This window comes from Urocitellus parryii, chromosome 10 (assembly GCF_045843805.1).
Source record: "Urocitellus parryii isolate mUroPar1 chromosome 10, mUroPar1.hap1, whole genome shotgun sequence".
Classification (NCBI taxonomy): domain Eukaryota; kingdom Metazoa; phylum Chordata; class Mammalia; order Rodentia; family Sciuridae; genus Urocitellus; species Urocitellus parryii.
The window spans coordinates 94114169-94131380 of record NC_135540.1 but is presented as its reverse complement, the minus strand read 5'-3'; the positions used below and the strand labels follow the sequence as shown (position 1 = coordinate 94131380).

Sequence of the window (17212 nt, the reverse complement as noted above, 5' to 3'; positions counted from 1 at the left end):
GGCAAAATAGACATAAGAAATAGCTAAGAGTCAAAGGTTGGTTCCAGAGCTTAGCTATTGTGAACAAGGCAGAATTTGGGGGGAAAAGTAGGGTCTACTGTTTTTTATAATACAAGCCTCATGGAACTATTTTAACTTCTATGTACATAAACCTTTGATTATAAAAATTATTCTTCTAAATTTTTTTAAAAATATATAAAAAGAGAAGGAAGAATAGTGAATTAACATAAGATTTAAATGAGCAACATGTTGAATAAAGAGAGGTATGATCCTTATGAGAAGGATCAGAAAAGAACACTAACTATAGAAAAAATTGAGAATAGAGGAAACAGATCATTTTAAGAAAAAAAAAAAGCCAAAACTGCCAAAAAGCAGGAAAATTTTCAGATAATCATTAAATAAATTGGTCACCAATACCTCCAACAAAACAGCCCCAATTGTTTTACAAATGATCTAAATTTAAAGGTACAGATCATTTTTGCTTATTCAAATTCTCATAAAAAACAGAAAAGAGAAATAATTAAATTTATGAAGCAAGGTTATGTTTAAGCTAAAAATAAGAGTCATGTCATGTTTTACTTAAAAAAATAAAATAAAATAACTAGGGCTGAAACTATAACTCAGTGGTGTGTGTGCTTAGCATGCACAGGGCAGTCCTGGGTATGAACCCAGGAACTGTAAAAACAAAGTGAAAAAAGATCTCAATAGAAAATACAATATATTGCATAGTTAAATCAACCTATCTTCTTAAAATGAACAGGAATACAGGATTCTCTTTTAATTTTTTTATTCTTTAATTTGTTCTTTTTATGACAGTAGAACATATTTTGACATATTATACATACATGGAATATAACTTTCCATTCTTGTGGTTGTATGTGATTTGGAGTTATACTGGTGGTGTATTCATGTATGAACATAGGACAGTTATGTCTGATTCATTCTATTGTCTTTTCTATTCCCAACCCCGTTCCCTTCCCTACAATCCTTCTGTCTAACCCAAAGTACTTCTATTCTTCCCTCCACCTCCACATTGTGTTAGCATCTGCATATCAGAGAGAACATTCTGCCTTTGGTTTTGGGGATTGGCTTATTTCATTTAGCATGAAAGTCTCCAGTTCCATTCATTCACTGGCAAATGCCATAATTTCATTTTTCTTTACAGCTAAATAATATTCCATTGTGTGCATGGATATCACATTTCTTTTATCCATTCATCTGTTGAAGGGCACCTAGGTTGGTTCCAGAGCTTAGCTATTATGAACTGAGCTGCTATAAATATTGATGTGGCTGCATCACTAAAGTATTCTGATGTTAAGTCCTTTGGATATAGCATTCTCTTTTCAAAATAAGACAAACAACTGAAAGGTACACAAGTACATTGTGCAGTTTCATTCATTAAAATAATTAACCTGTATCAGTTCTCCTTTTTGGCTTCCCTCTTTGCTTGGGGAATGAATAGAATTGTCTTTCACTCTGGGTGTCGAATAACGCACTGATTTTGTAGAATTTATGCTAAAATCATTGGTAAGACCTAAAAGAAAAGTGAGAAATTTTAAAAACAAAACGTAATATCTATTGGTTACAATTCAACGTAGCTCTATATGACATATGAAGAATTCTGTTAATTCTATACACAATCATCCTAAAAGTAGTACAGACATTAAAATTAAAATGTTTCTGAAAGATATCAGAAACAGAACAGCAAACAAGATTTCTCAAAAAGTATGTGCCAGTTCTTTTTTCAGAGCTCATACAGGAGTCACATTTCCAATGTCTTAGTCTATTTTGTACCGTAATAACAGAACTCCTGAGACCAGGTTACTTACAAAAAACAGATTTATTTCTTATGGCACTGAAGATTGGGAAGTTCAATATTAAGAAGCCTGCATCTGGAAAAGGCCTTGCTATATCATCCCAAGGAAGAAAACAGAAGTGGCAGGAGAGTATGAGCAAACTAGAGAGCAAGAGATTAAACTCATGCCTCAAGACCTTTAGTAACAAGTTTTAATCCATTCAAGAAGGCAAAGCCCTCACGGTCTGATCACCTCTCAAAAGTCTCATCTCTTGATGTTGTTGCACTGGGGATTAAATTTCCAATACATACTTTTGGGAGGACATAATCCAACCACAGCATCCACCATCTATCTCTCATTATTATGGTTTAGATGGGAGGTGTCCCCCATAAGCTCATGTGTGAGACAAAGCAAGATACACAGGAGAAATGATTGGGTTATGAGAGCCTTAACACAATCAGTCAATTAATCCTCTAATGGAATTAACTGAGTGGTAACTGAAAGTGGATAGGGTGTGACTGAAGGAAGTGGGCATTGGAGTCATAGCTTTGGGGTATATATATTTGACAAGTGAAGTCTCTCTCTGCTTCCTGATCATCATGTGAGCTACTTCCCTCCAACACACTCTTTGACGTGTTGTTCTGCTGTACCTCAAGCACTGAGATATAGAGCCAGCTGTTTAAGAACTGAGATCTCTGCAATCATGAGTTCCAAAATAAACTTTTCCTTCATAAAATTGTTCTTGTCAGGTCTTTTAGTCACAGCAGCAAAAAAGCTAGCTAAAACACTCATTATTTTCTTGGTTGGCCTTCTTTCTTATTCTAATACCTTCTGATGCTGATCAGCACTTAAATTTTTTTTACCATAATTTGCTACTTAGAAAGGGATATAAACTAGCAAAAAATTATCTCAAACTCTACTGATCCCAAGACTTCTGCACATTTATTTCTATCAGAGTTTTCTTTATCCAAAATGCTTAGGCCCACAAGTGACTTGGATTTTATAACTTCAAATTTTGGAATATCTGTGAATACATGAGATCTTGGGGAAAGATCCCAGGTATAAAAACAAAATTTATTTGATTCATATATACCTGATACATTGTTATGAAGGTAATTTTACATAATGCTTAATAATCTGGGGCATGAAATAAAAGATTCCTCATATGGAAATTTCCACTTGTAACATCATGTCCACACTCAAAATTTTAGATTTTGGAGCATGTCAGATTTTGGATTTTCAGATTAGGGATGCTCAACTCATAAATGAAATACTTTGTCTTGGGGCTGGGGATGTGGCTCAAGCAGTAGCGCGCTCGCCTGGCATGCATGCGGCCCGGGTTCGATTCTCAGCACCACATACAAACAAAGATGTTGTGTCCGCTGACAACTAAAAAATGAATATTAAAATTCTCTCTCTCTCTTTCTCTCTCTCACTCTCTTTAAAAAAAAAAAAAGAAAGAAATACTTTGTCTTGTGCATAATAATTATGTGTAGAATTCCAGATTACAAATCACTGCAAATTACTGTGTTTTTAAAAAATCAATACTGTACTTAATATACCAGTAGTTACAAAAAAAAATTGTATATATACTCAAAATTCTGAGGAAAATATTTTATATAAGTTTAAACACTAGAATATACTTGCTACATTTGATATTAATTAACATGACAAATTTACATTTTCATTCATTCCAACCCTCAAAGTCTATCCAGAAATGAAGTCTTACTTTTTTCTTCAAAACAGTCTTGTAAGATTTCCAGCATGTTTTGGCCTTGCCCTGTATTAATGTTGGGTACCCTAAAAAAAAAAAAAAAAAAAGGGAAAATGTATCATTACTGAAAAATACTTATTATTCATTACCATTTATTTGACAATCCATATCTTATTATCAAGAAATGTCAATTATTTAATTTAACAGAAAAACATATGTGTGTGTGTGTATGCATGCCCCCACTCACCCACTCTCACACTAGGGACTGAACTCAGAGGTGCTTTACCACTAAGCCATATCCACAGTCTTTTTTATTTTGAGACAGGATCTCAATAAGATGATGAGACTGGCCTCAAACTTGTGATTCTTTTGCCTCAGTCTGTTGAGTCACTGGAATTACAGGTATGCACCATCACATTCAGCTTAGAAGAAATATTTTTACTATTTGAACACAAAAAAAGTACTTACGGGTCCAAGAGTTCCCTCAAGTGAACTCTTCTCTTTATAATATGAAAAAAAGTATGTCATGTTACATAAACAATTTTATTCCTGTTAAATATTAATTGTTAAAAATTGTTTTAGACTACAGCTGTATTTCAATAAGAACATAAAGTTCTTTGAATGAATCCCATTAATCCTAAAATGCTTTTTTTCTTCTTTTAAATGTGATGATAGGGAATAAACTCAAGGCCTTGCACATTCAAGTCAAGAGATCTACCACTGAACTATTTATTATTATCCCCAGCCCTGAAATGCTTTTATTTTTTTTAACTTTTTAAAAATTTATATATAACAGCAGAATGCATTACAAGTGTTATTACATATAGAGAGCTCAATTTTTCATATTTCGAGTTATATACATAGTATATTCATACCAAATCATGTCCTCATACATGTACTTTGTTTTTTTTTTTTTTTGAGAGAGTGAGAGAGTGAGAGAGGGGAGAGGGTGAGAGAGAGAGAGAGAGAGAGAGAGAGAGAGAGAGAGAGAGAGAGAAAGAGAGAATTTTTAATATTTATTTTTTAGTTCTCGGCGGACACAACATTTTTGTTGGTATGTGGTGCTGAGGATCGAACCCGGGCCGCACGCATGCCAGGCGAGCGCGCTACCGCTTGAGCCACATCCCCAGCCCCTCATACATGTACTTTGGATACTAATGATCATCACATTCAATCATCATTAATTATCCCATGTCCCCTCCCTTTCCCTCCCACCCCTCTGCCCTATATAGAGTTCCTCTATTCCTCCCATGCTCCCTCTCCCTACCCCACTATGAGTCAGTTACCTTATATGAGAGAAAACATTCACCATTTGTTTTTTGGGGATTGGCTAACTTCACTAAGCATTATCTTCTCCAACTGCATCCATTTACCTGCAAATGCCATGATTTTATTCTCTTTTATTGCTGAATAATATTCCATTGTGTATATATGCCACATTTTTTTTTTCAGAGTAGAAATTAGAAGTTTATTAAAGGACAGCAGAAAAGACTTCTCCCGGAGGAAGAAGGGGACCCAAGAGGTGGAATCCCCACATTTTTTAATCCATTCATCTACTGAAGGGCATCTATGTTGGTTCCACAATTTAGCTATTGTGAATTGTGCTGCTATAAATCTTGATGTGGCTGTGTCCCTGTAGTATGCTGTTTTTAAGTCCTTTGGGTATAGACCGGGGAGAGGGATAGCTGGGTCAAATGGTGGTTCTGTTACCAATTTTCTAAGAAATCTCCATACTGCTTTCCATATTGGCTGCACCAATTTGCAGTCCCACACCAGCAGTGTATGAATGTCCCTTTTTCCCCACATCCTCACCAACACTTACTGTTGTTTGTCTTTATAATAGCTGTCATTCTGACTGGAGTTAGACGAACTCTTAGAATACTTTTGACTTGCATTTCTCTAATTGCTAGTGATGATGAACATTTTTTCATGTGTTTATTGATTGATTGTACCTCATCTTCTGAGAAGTTCTCTTCAAGTCCTTGGTCCATATATTGATTGGGTTTTTTGGTGTCTAGTTTTTTTAGTTCTTTATATCTGCTAGTGATTAGTGCTCTATTTGATGTGTGAGGGGTAAAAATTTGCACCCAGGATGTAGGCTCTCTATTCACCTCACAGATTGTTTCTTTGGCTGAGAAGAAACTTTTTAGTTTGAGTCCATTCCATTTATTGATTCTTGGTTTTAATTCTTGTGCAATAGGAGTCTTATTAAGGAAGTTGGGGCCTAATCCCACATGATGGGAGATTAGGGCCTACTATTTCTTCTATTATACACAGGTCTCTGGTTGTATTTGAGTTGAGTTTTGTGCATGGTGAGAGATAGGGATTTAATTTTATTTTGTTACATATGGATTTCCAATTTTCCCAGCACCATTTGTTGACGAGGCTATATTCTCTCCAATGCATGTTCTTGGCACCTTTGTCTAATATAAGATAATTATAGTTTTGTGGGTTAGTCTCTGTGTCCTCTATTCTGTACCATTGGTCTATCAGTCTGTTTTGGTGCCAATAACATGCCGTTTCTGTTACTATTGCTCTGTAGTATAGTTTAAGGTCTGGTATAGTGATGCCACCTGCTTTACTCTTCCTGCTAAGGATTCATTTAGCCATTCTGGGTCTTTTTCCAGAGGAATTTCATGTTTGCCTTTTCTATTTCTATGAGGAGTGTCATTGGAATTTTGATCAGAATTGCATTAAATGTGTATAGTGCTTTTGTAAGTATGGTCATTTTGATAATATTAATTCTGCCTATCTAAGAGCAGCTTCTTTAATGATGACTTTACAGTCACAAGTCCTAATAGCAACCTACACCTCCCTACAAATTCTCAACTACACTTTTGACTCAATATCATTAATTTAACAGCTTATCAGTCAGTTCAGTAACAAGTATACTGATTATAGAAATACATTGATTTTAGATTCACATTCAGTTATACAAAATAAAGGAGCTCCTTTGTTCACTTTATCCAATTCCCTCCAACAGTATCACTTTGCAAAACTACAGCATAATATCACAACCAGGACGTTAATGGTAAAAATCTACCTATCAGATTTCCAGTTCTATATGCACTCATTTCAGTAAGTCTGTTTGTAGGTGTGTATTTAGTTCTATACCACATACTATATCTGTAGGTTCTAATATCACAATCAGAGTCTAAATACTGAACTGTCGGATCACCATAAAGATCTCCCTATTGCCTTTTATAAATATGTCCACCTTTCTCTAACCTCACATTCCTAACTCCTGGCCAGCACTAATCTGGCCCCCATTTCTAAAGTTCTGTCATTAAAAAGAAAAAAAAAATGTATATAAATAATCAAAAAGCATGCATTTAATTTTTTCACTTAGCATAATTCTCTGGAGATTCATATATATTATATGTGTTTCCACAAGTACTATGTATCAACAGTTCATTCCTATTCAGTGCTAAACAGTATCCTATGCTGTGGTGTACCAGTCTTTAATCATCTACCTGCTGAAAGACACGTAGATTTCAATCAGTACAAAATTCTGATATGCACCTCTGACAAGGGCACACTTTGGCTCAAGAGACTAATTGGTCAATATTTTAACTTATAAACTGTATAGTCTGTCATAATTACTCAACTGTGCCATTCTAGCTCTGTTCCAATAAAACTGAACCAAAATCTGTGACAAAACAATTAGCCAGTCTATGGGCTGTAGTTTATTAACTCCTCATTTACATTCCTTTTATTCTTGAATTAGAAAAGTATTATGTTATAAAGTAACTCAAGACTGTGATCAACAATACATTAATAGGTCATCCATTGTTATTACTTAGATATGAGGTGTTCCCTAAAAGCTCATGTGTGAGACAACACAAGAAAGTGTAAGAGGTGAATTGATTGGATTATAAGAACTTAACCAAGTCAGTGTATGAATCCACTGACAGGGATTAACTGGGCCATAACTATAGGCAGGTCAAGTATGGCTGGAGGAAATAGATCACTGAGGGAATGCCTTTGGGGTTTATATTTTGTCCTGGTAAGTGGTTCTCTTTCTGCTTCCTGGTGGCCTTGTCCTTAGCCACTTTCCTCCACCATACCCCTCTGACATTATGTTCTGCCTCACATCAAGCCCAAAGCTATGGAGTCAGTCATCTATCATCGAATGAGACCTCTGGAACTGAGCCAAAATTAACTTTTCCTTTTCTAATTGTTCTTGTTGGGTTTTGGGGTCACAGTCACAAAAAAAGCTGACTAAAAATGCATCACAGAATTTTATTACTGAAAGATCTCAGAAATACCTAGACCAATAATTATCATCCCAATATATGCATAAACTTTCCTTTAGAACTTTGCAGAAAAACACAAAATCAGTCATTTCCCTGAGACTAGTTAGATCATCTTTTTTAGGGTGAATCAGATGTTTATGAAGCATAAATCTGGGATAAATCAGATGACTTGCCAAAGATAGATAATGCAGAGTCAGTATTAGAACATAAGTCACTATCAACCAGACTGTCAAACAAGAAATCTAAATGACATAGTGTGGATACAATCTGGCAGCTAGCAAACTGAATAAAGTCTCTGAATTTTTATAAGACAAAAAATAATTTATACCTACCAAGTACTGAAATTTTTGAAAAATTTTCTGCAATTCATCTCTTCTTCCCCATTCTCATTAATACCTTAATATAAAACCACTCCACCAAACCTTGATTACTACAACCCCTGCATTAAGCTATTCTACAAATACCATCATCTTTGCTTTTTATAAAGTGTGCATCTACATGGGTTTGTGTGTATTTACATCTGGTTGGCCTATTCCAGGGATTTTAGTACAGATTATTCAAGTGTATAAAAGATACCTAATGCCTAACATATCAGTCTTCTGGCTCTGATTCATAAGATCTAGTTTTTTTAACTTCTACCTAACATATTTACTTTTTTAAATCAGGTCTGTCTGCTATTGACAAATCACAATATATGTACATGTACTCACAAATCATAACATATATTAGAAAGTAACAGTTTTTCCTTTCTTCATTTAAAAATCCACTTTCTAAAGACCAAATCAAAGATGATGTGCCAAAGATAATAATGCAGAGTCAGTATTAGAACATAAGTCTTACAAGGTTAAATATATATAAATTACCATAAATTACCTGAAAGGTCGGCAAAATCTTCTTCTGTAGCCATTTTTGAGATGATCCTGAAAGAAAAGTTAATTGGCAATTTACTACTTTTACTGCAAATGTAATCAAATACAACTTACTTTCAAACTAATTTCATTCCAATAATGGCATGCCAAAAATGTTCATTTTTTTATTTATTAAGTATTTTTAATCACTTATCATAATGTTACAATGAGAGAGAATGGATCGAGTAGAAGAGAAATATACCTTATACCTACTATTTCCAAACATTTTTGATGTTATCTCCTCACCCCTAACCAGGTATAATTTATTTTATTCCTCTTCTTCCTTCACCTCCACTCATACCTTTTCCATTATCAAAAACCTAACTATCTGGGCTTGTAGTAATTCAAGTTGGTTGACTACCAATATCTACTATATCCCTTCCCCACAGGAAGATTCCCACTAAAAGCATAATAAAGAACTAACATGACATAAAAAAACTATGAAAAAGAATCATGAAAGATAACACCACTTACATAAACAAACTTAACAAATTACTGGAAGATAAAAAAACACATGAAGAGTAATGAATGATGAAACAGAAATGAAAGCAATAGCAGCCTAAAGTAAGCTCATAGGATACTGTCAATGAGAAGGGATGCTGATTTGGCTAGGAAAAAGCCATTAAAAAGTGCGTAACTAGGAAATTAAGAACTAAAGGAGGCAAGGATCAAGAAAAGAGAATAAAAGCAGTACAATTAAAGGAAAACCTTTATACAGAACAGTAGACTCAAGCTTCTCCTATCCCAAACAGTATTCATTTGTCTCAGTCTCAAATATAATTAACAATATGGATTGCCACACATTAAGTCCCTGAAACAAAAATGGAAAAAAAATGAAGATATAATTTTTTAAAAAATAAAAAAAGAATCCAAGGAAAAACTAATATCAATGATGGGAAAGAAGAAAACTTCAAAAATAAGAAAGTTCTAATACCTTCAAGAGATATCTGAAATGCTAGATTCATAAAACCAAAGTAGCATACTATAAACACTGAATAAAGAGCAAGAAAAATTCTTTTTTTTTTTTTTTAAAGAGAGAGTGAGAGAGGAGAGAGAGAGAGAGAGAGAATTTTTAATATTTATTTTTTAGTTCTCGGCAGACACAACATCTTTGTTGGTATGTGGTGCTGAGGATCAAACCCGGGCCGCACGCATGCCAGGCGAGCACACTACCGCTTGAGCCACATCCCCAGCCCCAAGAAAAATTCTTAATAATGAAAAATACACACATACTCCCTCACTTATTTGAGCATTCTCCAAGCCTATCAACTTGGATAGGCCCATCATGGCACTTCCATACACTGCTAGGCCTCAAACTTCCCACGTTCCTCTTAGTTACAGAAGCTCTCCCCCTGGGACTCAATCACCTCTGTCATACATATTCCCTCTTTACTCAGCTCAGGCTCTGACACCTTAGGCAAGGCACTGTCCTGTGAAGATGTCCTTGTGATACCACTTAGGCTCACTTGCCATGTTAGGCCAACATTTCCCCTTCTGCATACATGCCTTCCTTACTCCACACTAAAACGTCTATCCGTAGGAATGATCCCTTCACCCCACTTGGGGTTCCAACACCTTTCCAGGAATCCTCCTATGTGCATATCTCCTATTTGTGCTTGAACTCATATGCCCCCACACAAGCTGCCCTCTACTCACATGGACGGAATATTCACCTGACTCACACACTGGCATCCTGAAGAGGCTAACCTCTCAACCCTGCTTAGGGTCCTACATACCTGCTTTGAGCCACTAGAGTTCCCCAACCACAGGGATACTTGTCTTGCTTGGTCCCACTTAATGGTTTTAGAATTGAATTATTTAGGAAAGGAAGAAAAATAGAAATAGAAAAACAAAAGCCTCTATTAGATTTTAAGAAACTTAAGAACTTTGTCTTGGGACTGGGGATGTGGCTCAAGCGGTAGCGCACTTGCCTGGCATGCGTGCGGCCCGGGTTTGATCCTCAGCACCACATACCAACAAAGATGTTGTGTCCGCCGAGAACTAAAAAATAAATATTATAAAAAAAAAAAAAAGAATTTTGTCTTGAGCTGATTTATATTCTTCCCAGACCTTTGCCTAGTCTGTAGGCCATATTAATATCAAAAAAGATATATAAATAAAATAAAGATTCATCCACAATTTTAAAAAATTAGAAAAAAGATGTCAATAAGAAAATTTATTTTAAAAGTCTTTCTTTAATGAAGGTGAGAGTTTATCATATTCACGAAGTACCTAAGAAATAAAAGATGGAATGTATTTTACAGATGACAAACTAAGAGACAGAAATATCTATCAGGTCTCTGTTATATTACAAGTCTTTTTTTTATATATACTTTTATTTTATTTTATTTTTTGTGTTGCTGAGGATCGAACCCAGGGCCTTGCACATGCAAGAAGAGCGCTCTACTGCTGAGCCACAACCCCAGCCCTACAAGTCTTTTTGTTGTTGTTGTTGTTTGGTTTTCGAGTGCTGGGGATCAAACCCAGCACCCTGTGCAGGCTAGACCAAGTACTCTACTACTGTGCTATATATACCCTCTGTCCTGTTATTACAATAGTTTTGCTATTATTCAAAGATGGAGACTTTTTTTTTTTAGCTTAATGGTTACACATAGTAGTTGGGTTCATCCCAATAAACTCATACATGCATGGAAATCAATTTCAGTTCATGATCCCCCCTTTTCCCTCCAATCCTCCCAACCTCCCCATCTTCTTCCTCTACTCTACTAGACTTCCTTTCACTCATCTATTAAATTTATTTGAGGGCTGGGGATGTGGCTCAAGTGGTAGTGCGCTCGCCTGGCATGCGTGTGGCCCGGGTTCGATCCTCAGCACCACATACCAACAAAGATGTTGTGTCCGCCAAGAACTAAAAAATAAATATTAAAAATTCTCTATCTCTCTCTCTCCTCTCTCACTCTCTCTTTAAAAAAAAAAAAAGAATTTTCTTAAAAAAAAAATTTATTTGATTGGTTCTTTATGTTTTCCTAGTTTTCCCTCTCCCTTTCCTTTATTTTACTCTAGCTTTATCATATGAGAGAAAACAGTTTCTTAGTTTGGCTAATTTCACTTAGCACAATAGTCTCCATTTCCATCCATTACCAGCAAATGCCATAATTTCATTCTTTTTAATGGCTGAATAGAACATGAACATAATTTCTTAATCCATTCATCTACTGACAGGTATCTGGGTTGATTCCATAATTTAGCTATTGTGAATTATATTGCTATAAATATTGATGTGGCTGTGTCACTGTAGTAGGCCAATTTTAGATCTTTGAGGAAAATACCCAGGAGTGAGATAGCTAGGTCACGTAGAGGTACCATCCCTAGTTTTCTGAGCAATCTCCAAACTGCTTTCCAGAGTGGTTGTACTAGTTTGCAGTTCCACCAGCAATGTAAAAGTGTTCCTTTCTCCCCACAACCTCACCAGCATTTATTATTGTTTGTATTTTTGATCTTTACCACTCTGATTAGAGGTAAAACAAAGATGGGAACTTTTAATTCAAGCACCTATGTCTCTTTCTAGTACTCAACACTGTGAAACAATAAAGCAAAAATTCAACTCTGAGAATATTACACAAACTTCCAAAGCCTAATTTATAGCCACTTTTCTATTTCACTTAATAAATTGAAGGCTTTCCAATCTGCACCCTGAAACTTAAAACCTGTAAAGTACTACCTGTTCTTCTTTTAAGTATGAAAATTTTAAGGCCAAGATTCCAGGAAATTTGTTTGTCCAACAAATACTAATCTATCAGAATGCCAAGTGCTATTTAAGCACACTAGAAAGCCAGTAATGAAAAAAAAAAAAAAGAAAGAAAGAAAGCCAGTGATGAACAAGACAAATAAGGTTCCTAAATTCTACAAGTCGGAACATAAAAATTTCTAATTTTCAAAATAAATATACACTGTCACTTTCAACTTATTCATCAGTTGATTTCAATGTGGGTTTTTTCATTCAAAGTGAAATTATGTTTCTCAAAAAATATAATATTGCATATCAATATTTGGGATCTGTCAACCCAAACTACTGATATTTTGGATGGGATTCCTTGTTGTGGGGGCCTGTGCCATTCATTAAGAATGCTTAACAGCAACCTCCTCTTCTGCCCACTAGGTGACCTGTAGCACTCCCTCATCCTCCACATCACCCCTACCTAGGAAAAAACAAAAATTTCTCCAAATCATTACCAAATACGTTCCACAGAGCAATTCACCCTCTGCCCCCACCCCTGCCTTGAGAACCACAGGAATGGCTGAGCAGAACCTCCCAATTTCTCTTTCCCCTTGTCTTTTAAATGGATTATAGCAGTCAAATGTTAGAACTAAAAGGTTCAAAAAGAGTAAGTTTATGACAGGCATTTGAAAAATGAACTGTAGGGATTGAGGTTGTAGCTCAGTGGTAGAGCACTTGTCTAGCACATGTGTCAGCACCACATAAAAAAAAATAAATTAAGTGTTCATCTACAACTAAAAATATTTTAAAAAAAGAGAACTGTAGTGATTTGGCAAGTTCTAGTCTCATCTTCCCCAAGTATGGCTTTTTTTCTGATTATGTATAACGTAAACAATGTACATGCTCTTCGTAGGAAGCACACACTATGCTATCCTTTCATATATCTCTAAGCATACACAACTTTACATAATGGGGGATCATCATGTTGAATACTTTCTTAAAAGAAATGAGTCAGAAAATACAAACTTAGGATAAGAAAGGATGAGTTTTAGAATATCATAGCAAAGTCTAAAATACAGACTATTGAATATTGAGGGTACTTGGAAACATGGAAACAAAATGTTCTTTGTCCTCATTAGTCATTCAAAGTTGCACCTTTTAACTAATAGCTGCTTTTTATAAGATTTTCTCAATAAGAAATGCTCCCATAAATATTAGCCTCAACTGCATACAAGTCTCTACATTTTGACAAGAGTACGTCGGATTTTTTTTCCAGACACGTTACATAATCAATAATCTCTTTCTCCAGACCAGCAAAACTGAAACAAAGGTATACGTCTAATATAGGTAGGTCGCATTTGGAGGTCTAGGAAATACAACTAAGCTAATAGGTAGAAATCACAAGTTTTATAGAGAGAAAACGCAGTTGGAGAAAAAACGCAATTACATGAAACTTTGAGAAAATAATATAAGGAAATTATGGTTTTCTAGGGAAATCCTGGAGAAGCCACAGTGTCCTCGGCCCAACGTTTCCTTCTCCCCAGCTAGGCCGCCCAAACCAAGGGCGGCCGCTTTTCTGCTCTCGGGCAGGGGCCAGGGGCCAGGGCCCGAACTTACCAGACCTGACTTCGCCATGTTCCGGCCCGGCTCCGCCCACGCAGGGAATCTGAGGAGGAAGTCCACGGGAGCTACTGCTGCAGAAGGCAGAGCACATACCCAAACACCTGACAGGCGGTTAGACCCAGGCCCAGGAACACCCCTGAACTCCCGGGTGCACGCTTTTCCGTCGCTCCCTGCCCAATTGGCTCCGTCCTCAACAAACAAGAAGACCCGCGCGCTGCGGGGTTTGAAACGGCCCGCACATGCGCAAAACGGGCCGCACCACCCAATAGAAAACAAGCCGTTATTGGACCCGCCCCCTCACGGCGCTAGCACTGTCCCTTTTTCCGCAGCCGGGTTCTTAGTTCCGCCTGCGCACAGTCTGTTCTTGCGTTCCTCGCCACTTCAGCCCCTCGCAGTTGACAGCCCCATGGCTGGACTGTTTTTTTCGGAAGGCACAGTCTTGAGACCGTATTTGCTCCTTGAGCCCGCTGTAAAACTTCTCAACAAAATTCTACTATGGAACAATAAATAATACTTGGACAAGAAGTTGAAATTGCAGAACACGTTTTGAAGAGAATGATTATCCTGTGCTGATTCGTCATCTCTGAAAATAATAATGGTGATGACAGGGAGGGCTTGCATTCTTTTTTCAAGTATGTAGATATTATTTTTTATGAAGCATTACCAACAATAAATAATCCTTGTAAATATATATCACTTCAATATGATGTCGGGAGCGGACTGCGCTAACGCTGCTCTCTCTCGGTTTGCACTCTGAATCCTTTTGCGGAGGAAAATGGATGTTACTGCGGAGGCACTTAATAAGGAACTTGACCTTCTACGGAAACTCTGGACAGTATTAGGGAATACAAATCTAAGCGACAGGCATCTGGAGGACCTGCTGATACTACGCAGAGTATCAGCAAGTGCTGGAGAGAGCTTTTTAAGCTTAAAAAATCTGTGATAAAGCAAACATGAATATATTCCTTAACGTCAAATTTGAGGATCCCAAATTTGATACTATTTAAAAAATCAGTCTTGGGCTGGGGAAGTGGCTTAAGGGGTAACGCGCCTGGCATGCGCAGAGCGCTGGGTTCCATCCTCAGCACCACATAAAAATAAAGATGTTGTGTCCACCGAAAACTGAAAAATAAATATTTTAAAATTCTCGTTCTCTCTCTCTCTCTCTTCTCTTCTCTCTCTCTGTCTCTGTCTCTCTCTCTCTCTTAAAAAAAAAAATCAGTCTTAAATAATATAAAATCAAGCTGGTTCTTTGCCCTGAATTAGTTGTACCCTAATTAGAAGTATCAAAATAAACATACATCTCACAGCTGCTAAATATTATTTTAATTCTGGTTCTAGATAAATTACTTGATATTTAGTGTATTTTGAAGGAAAAAATCTATACCAGAAGATCTGAAGTTGGCCTAACCATTGTGTAGCTAATTCATCTAGAGCAATATTTTGTCTTCATTCTGGATGTTTCCTTAGTGATACAATGGAAATATAAATTAGGTACTCTGAAGACTTCTTCCCACCTTACTTGTGTAGGACTATGAAATCCTGTCTGATTTTTATGATTTAGTTAAAAATTACAAGAAAATTTTAATCAGAAAGTAGATTACTTATTGAATAAACTCACTAATCATAAATTGAGCTAATAATTTTTAAAAATTGTAATGCTGTAACAAATGCTGTCACCCATTAAAACTAAGTTTTTATTTTACTCATTTTTTTATTTAGTGGTTGAGAAGAAAGAGGTTATAAACTCTGAAATCAGACAGACCTGTGTTGCACTATTACTTATGCCTTTATGAGCAATCTAATTAAATCATCTGTTGCTCAATTTCCTTGCATGTAAAATGGAAATTATTATAACGTTGTTGAGGCTGTAGGGTTAAACAGTTCCTGTTAAGATCTAAGCATTGTGCAATGCTTAGATCTTAACAGGAACTGATACTGATATTGAGTGTATTTTGAAGGAAAAAAGCTAAAGAAAAAAAAATTCTTACTTACTCTCTTGGAAGACAGTAAGAATTTAATAAGAAAGAAATTGGTATGGTTATGGAAGTTTCTTATTTTACTATGTTTAAAAGTTTTAAAAGTTTTCCCAATCTATATTATATACAATTTGGTATTATCACATTAGTAATACATAATAATAAAAATGCATACCATATGCCAATCTCTATAAATGCATCACATGCATTTGAAGCATTTGGAACATTTCTATGAGAGGACAATTATTTCCCTATTTTATAGACAAAGGGCACTGGGACATAGAGACTTAAGTAACATGTCCCAAATCATACCACCAATAAATAGCCAAACTGGGTATTAACCCAAGAATTCTGACTCCAGAACTGAGCTCTTAATCATTACACTCTTGGCTTCCAGTGAGAATTTTAGCAAACACAATAACAGATGTAAAATACACATGTAAAATTATACCTTTCTGCTTGCACTGGAAACAGGAACTCCCACAATTATTTTGAGAAAACTGAAATGCAAAGGCTTGTTCTGATGTAAAATAGGCACAGAACTTGGTAGAGATGGACTAATCTTGAGAGAAATGGAAACATAATCTTATGAAAATAGTTACGGAAACCACAGTTTCCACACAAACTTTTCAGTTCCAAGTTCCATTAATATCCATCCAAGTACAGTACTTAATAGCCACAGCATGGTTTTAATATCCTAAAATTTGCTTGTTGATTGTTGGTGAAGTGATATTTATTTTTTAAAAAACAGATTTGTTATTATAAATCTCTTTGAAAATACATCAAGATCATTCCTTAATAACTACTATAACAACTGATTAAATCTAAGTTTTCTATCACTACTTCTTGGTAAAAGGTGTGTGTGCATGCAAAAGTTATGTGTGTTAATATATCAGTCTATGGGGCTGGGGATGTGGCTCAAGCGGTATCGCGATGGCCTGGCATGCGTGCGGCCCGGGTTCGATCCTCAGCACCACATACAAACAAAGATGTTGTGTCAGCCGAAAACTGAAAAATAAATATTAAAAAATTCTCTCTCTCTCCTCTCTCTCAAAAAAAAATATATATCAGTCTATGAAAGTACATGTGTATATTAAATGAGTATATAAGGAAAATAAAGGATCCAAAAATTTAGTTTGAAAATGAAGTAAAAGCTTGTAGTTACCTATAATTTATTTAATTTTAAAAATATAAAAGGTAAAGCATTTTCAAAGAGCATTTTATTCTAGACCTTTATTTTCCATTGAATAGTTATGG

The 17212-nt window shown here is 35.8% G+C and overlaps 1 protein-coding gene across 1 annotated transcript in view; it reads right to left on the bottom strand.

Moving 5' to 3' along the window:
• Cenpc (centromere protein C) overlaps positions 1-14166 on the bottom strand; it is a 60162-nt gene extending 45996 nt beyond the window's left edge. Inside the window, exons 1-4 of the mRNA XM_026407782.2 lie at positions 13971-14166; positions 8640-8686; positions 3526-3596; positions 1413-1534 (exon numbers count right to left, since the gene is read on the bottom strand). Coding sequence (XP_026263567.1) covers positions 1413-1534; positions 3526-3596; positions 8640-8686; positions 13971-13988 — 258 coding nt within the window. The 5' untranslated portion in view covers positions 13989-14166. The remainder of the gene's footprint in view (positions 1-1412; positions 1535-3525; positions 3597-8639; positions 8687-13970) is intronic.
• Positions 14167-17212: the final 3046 nt, after the last annotated feature.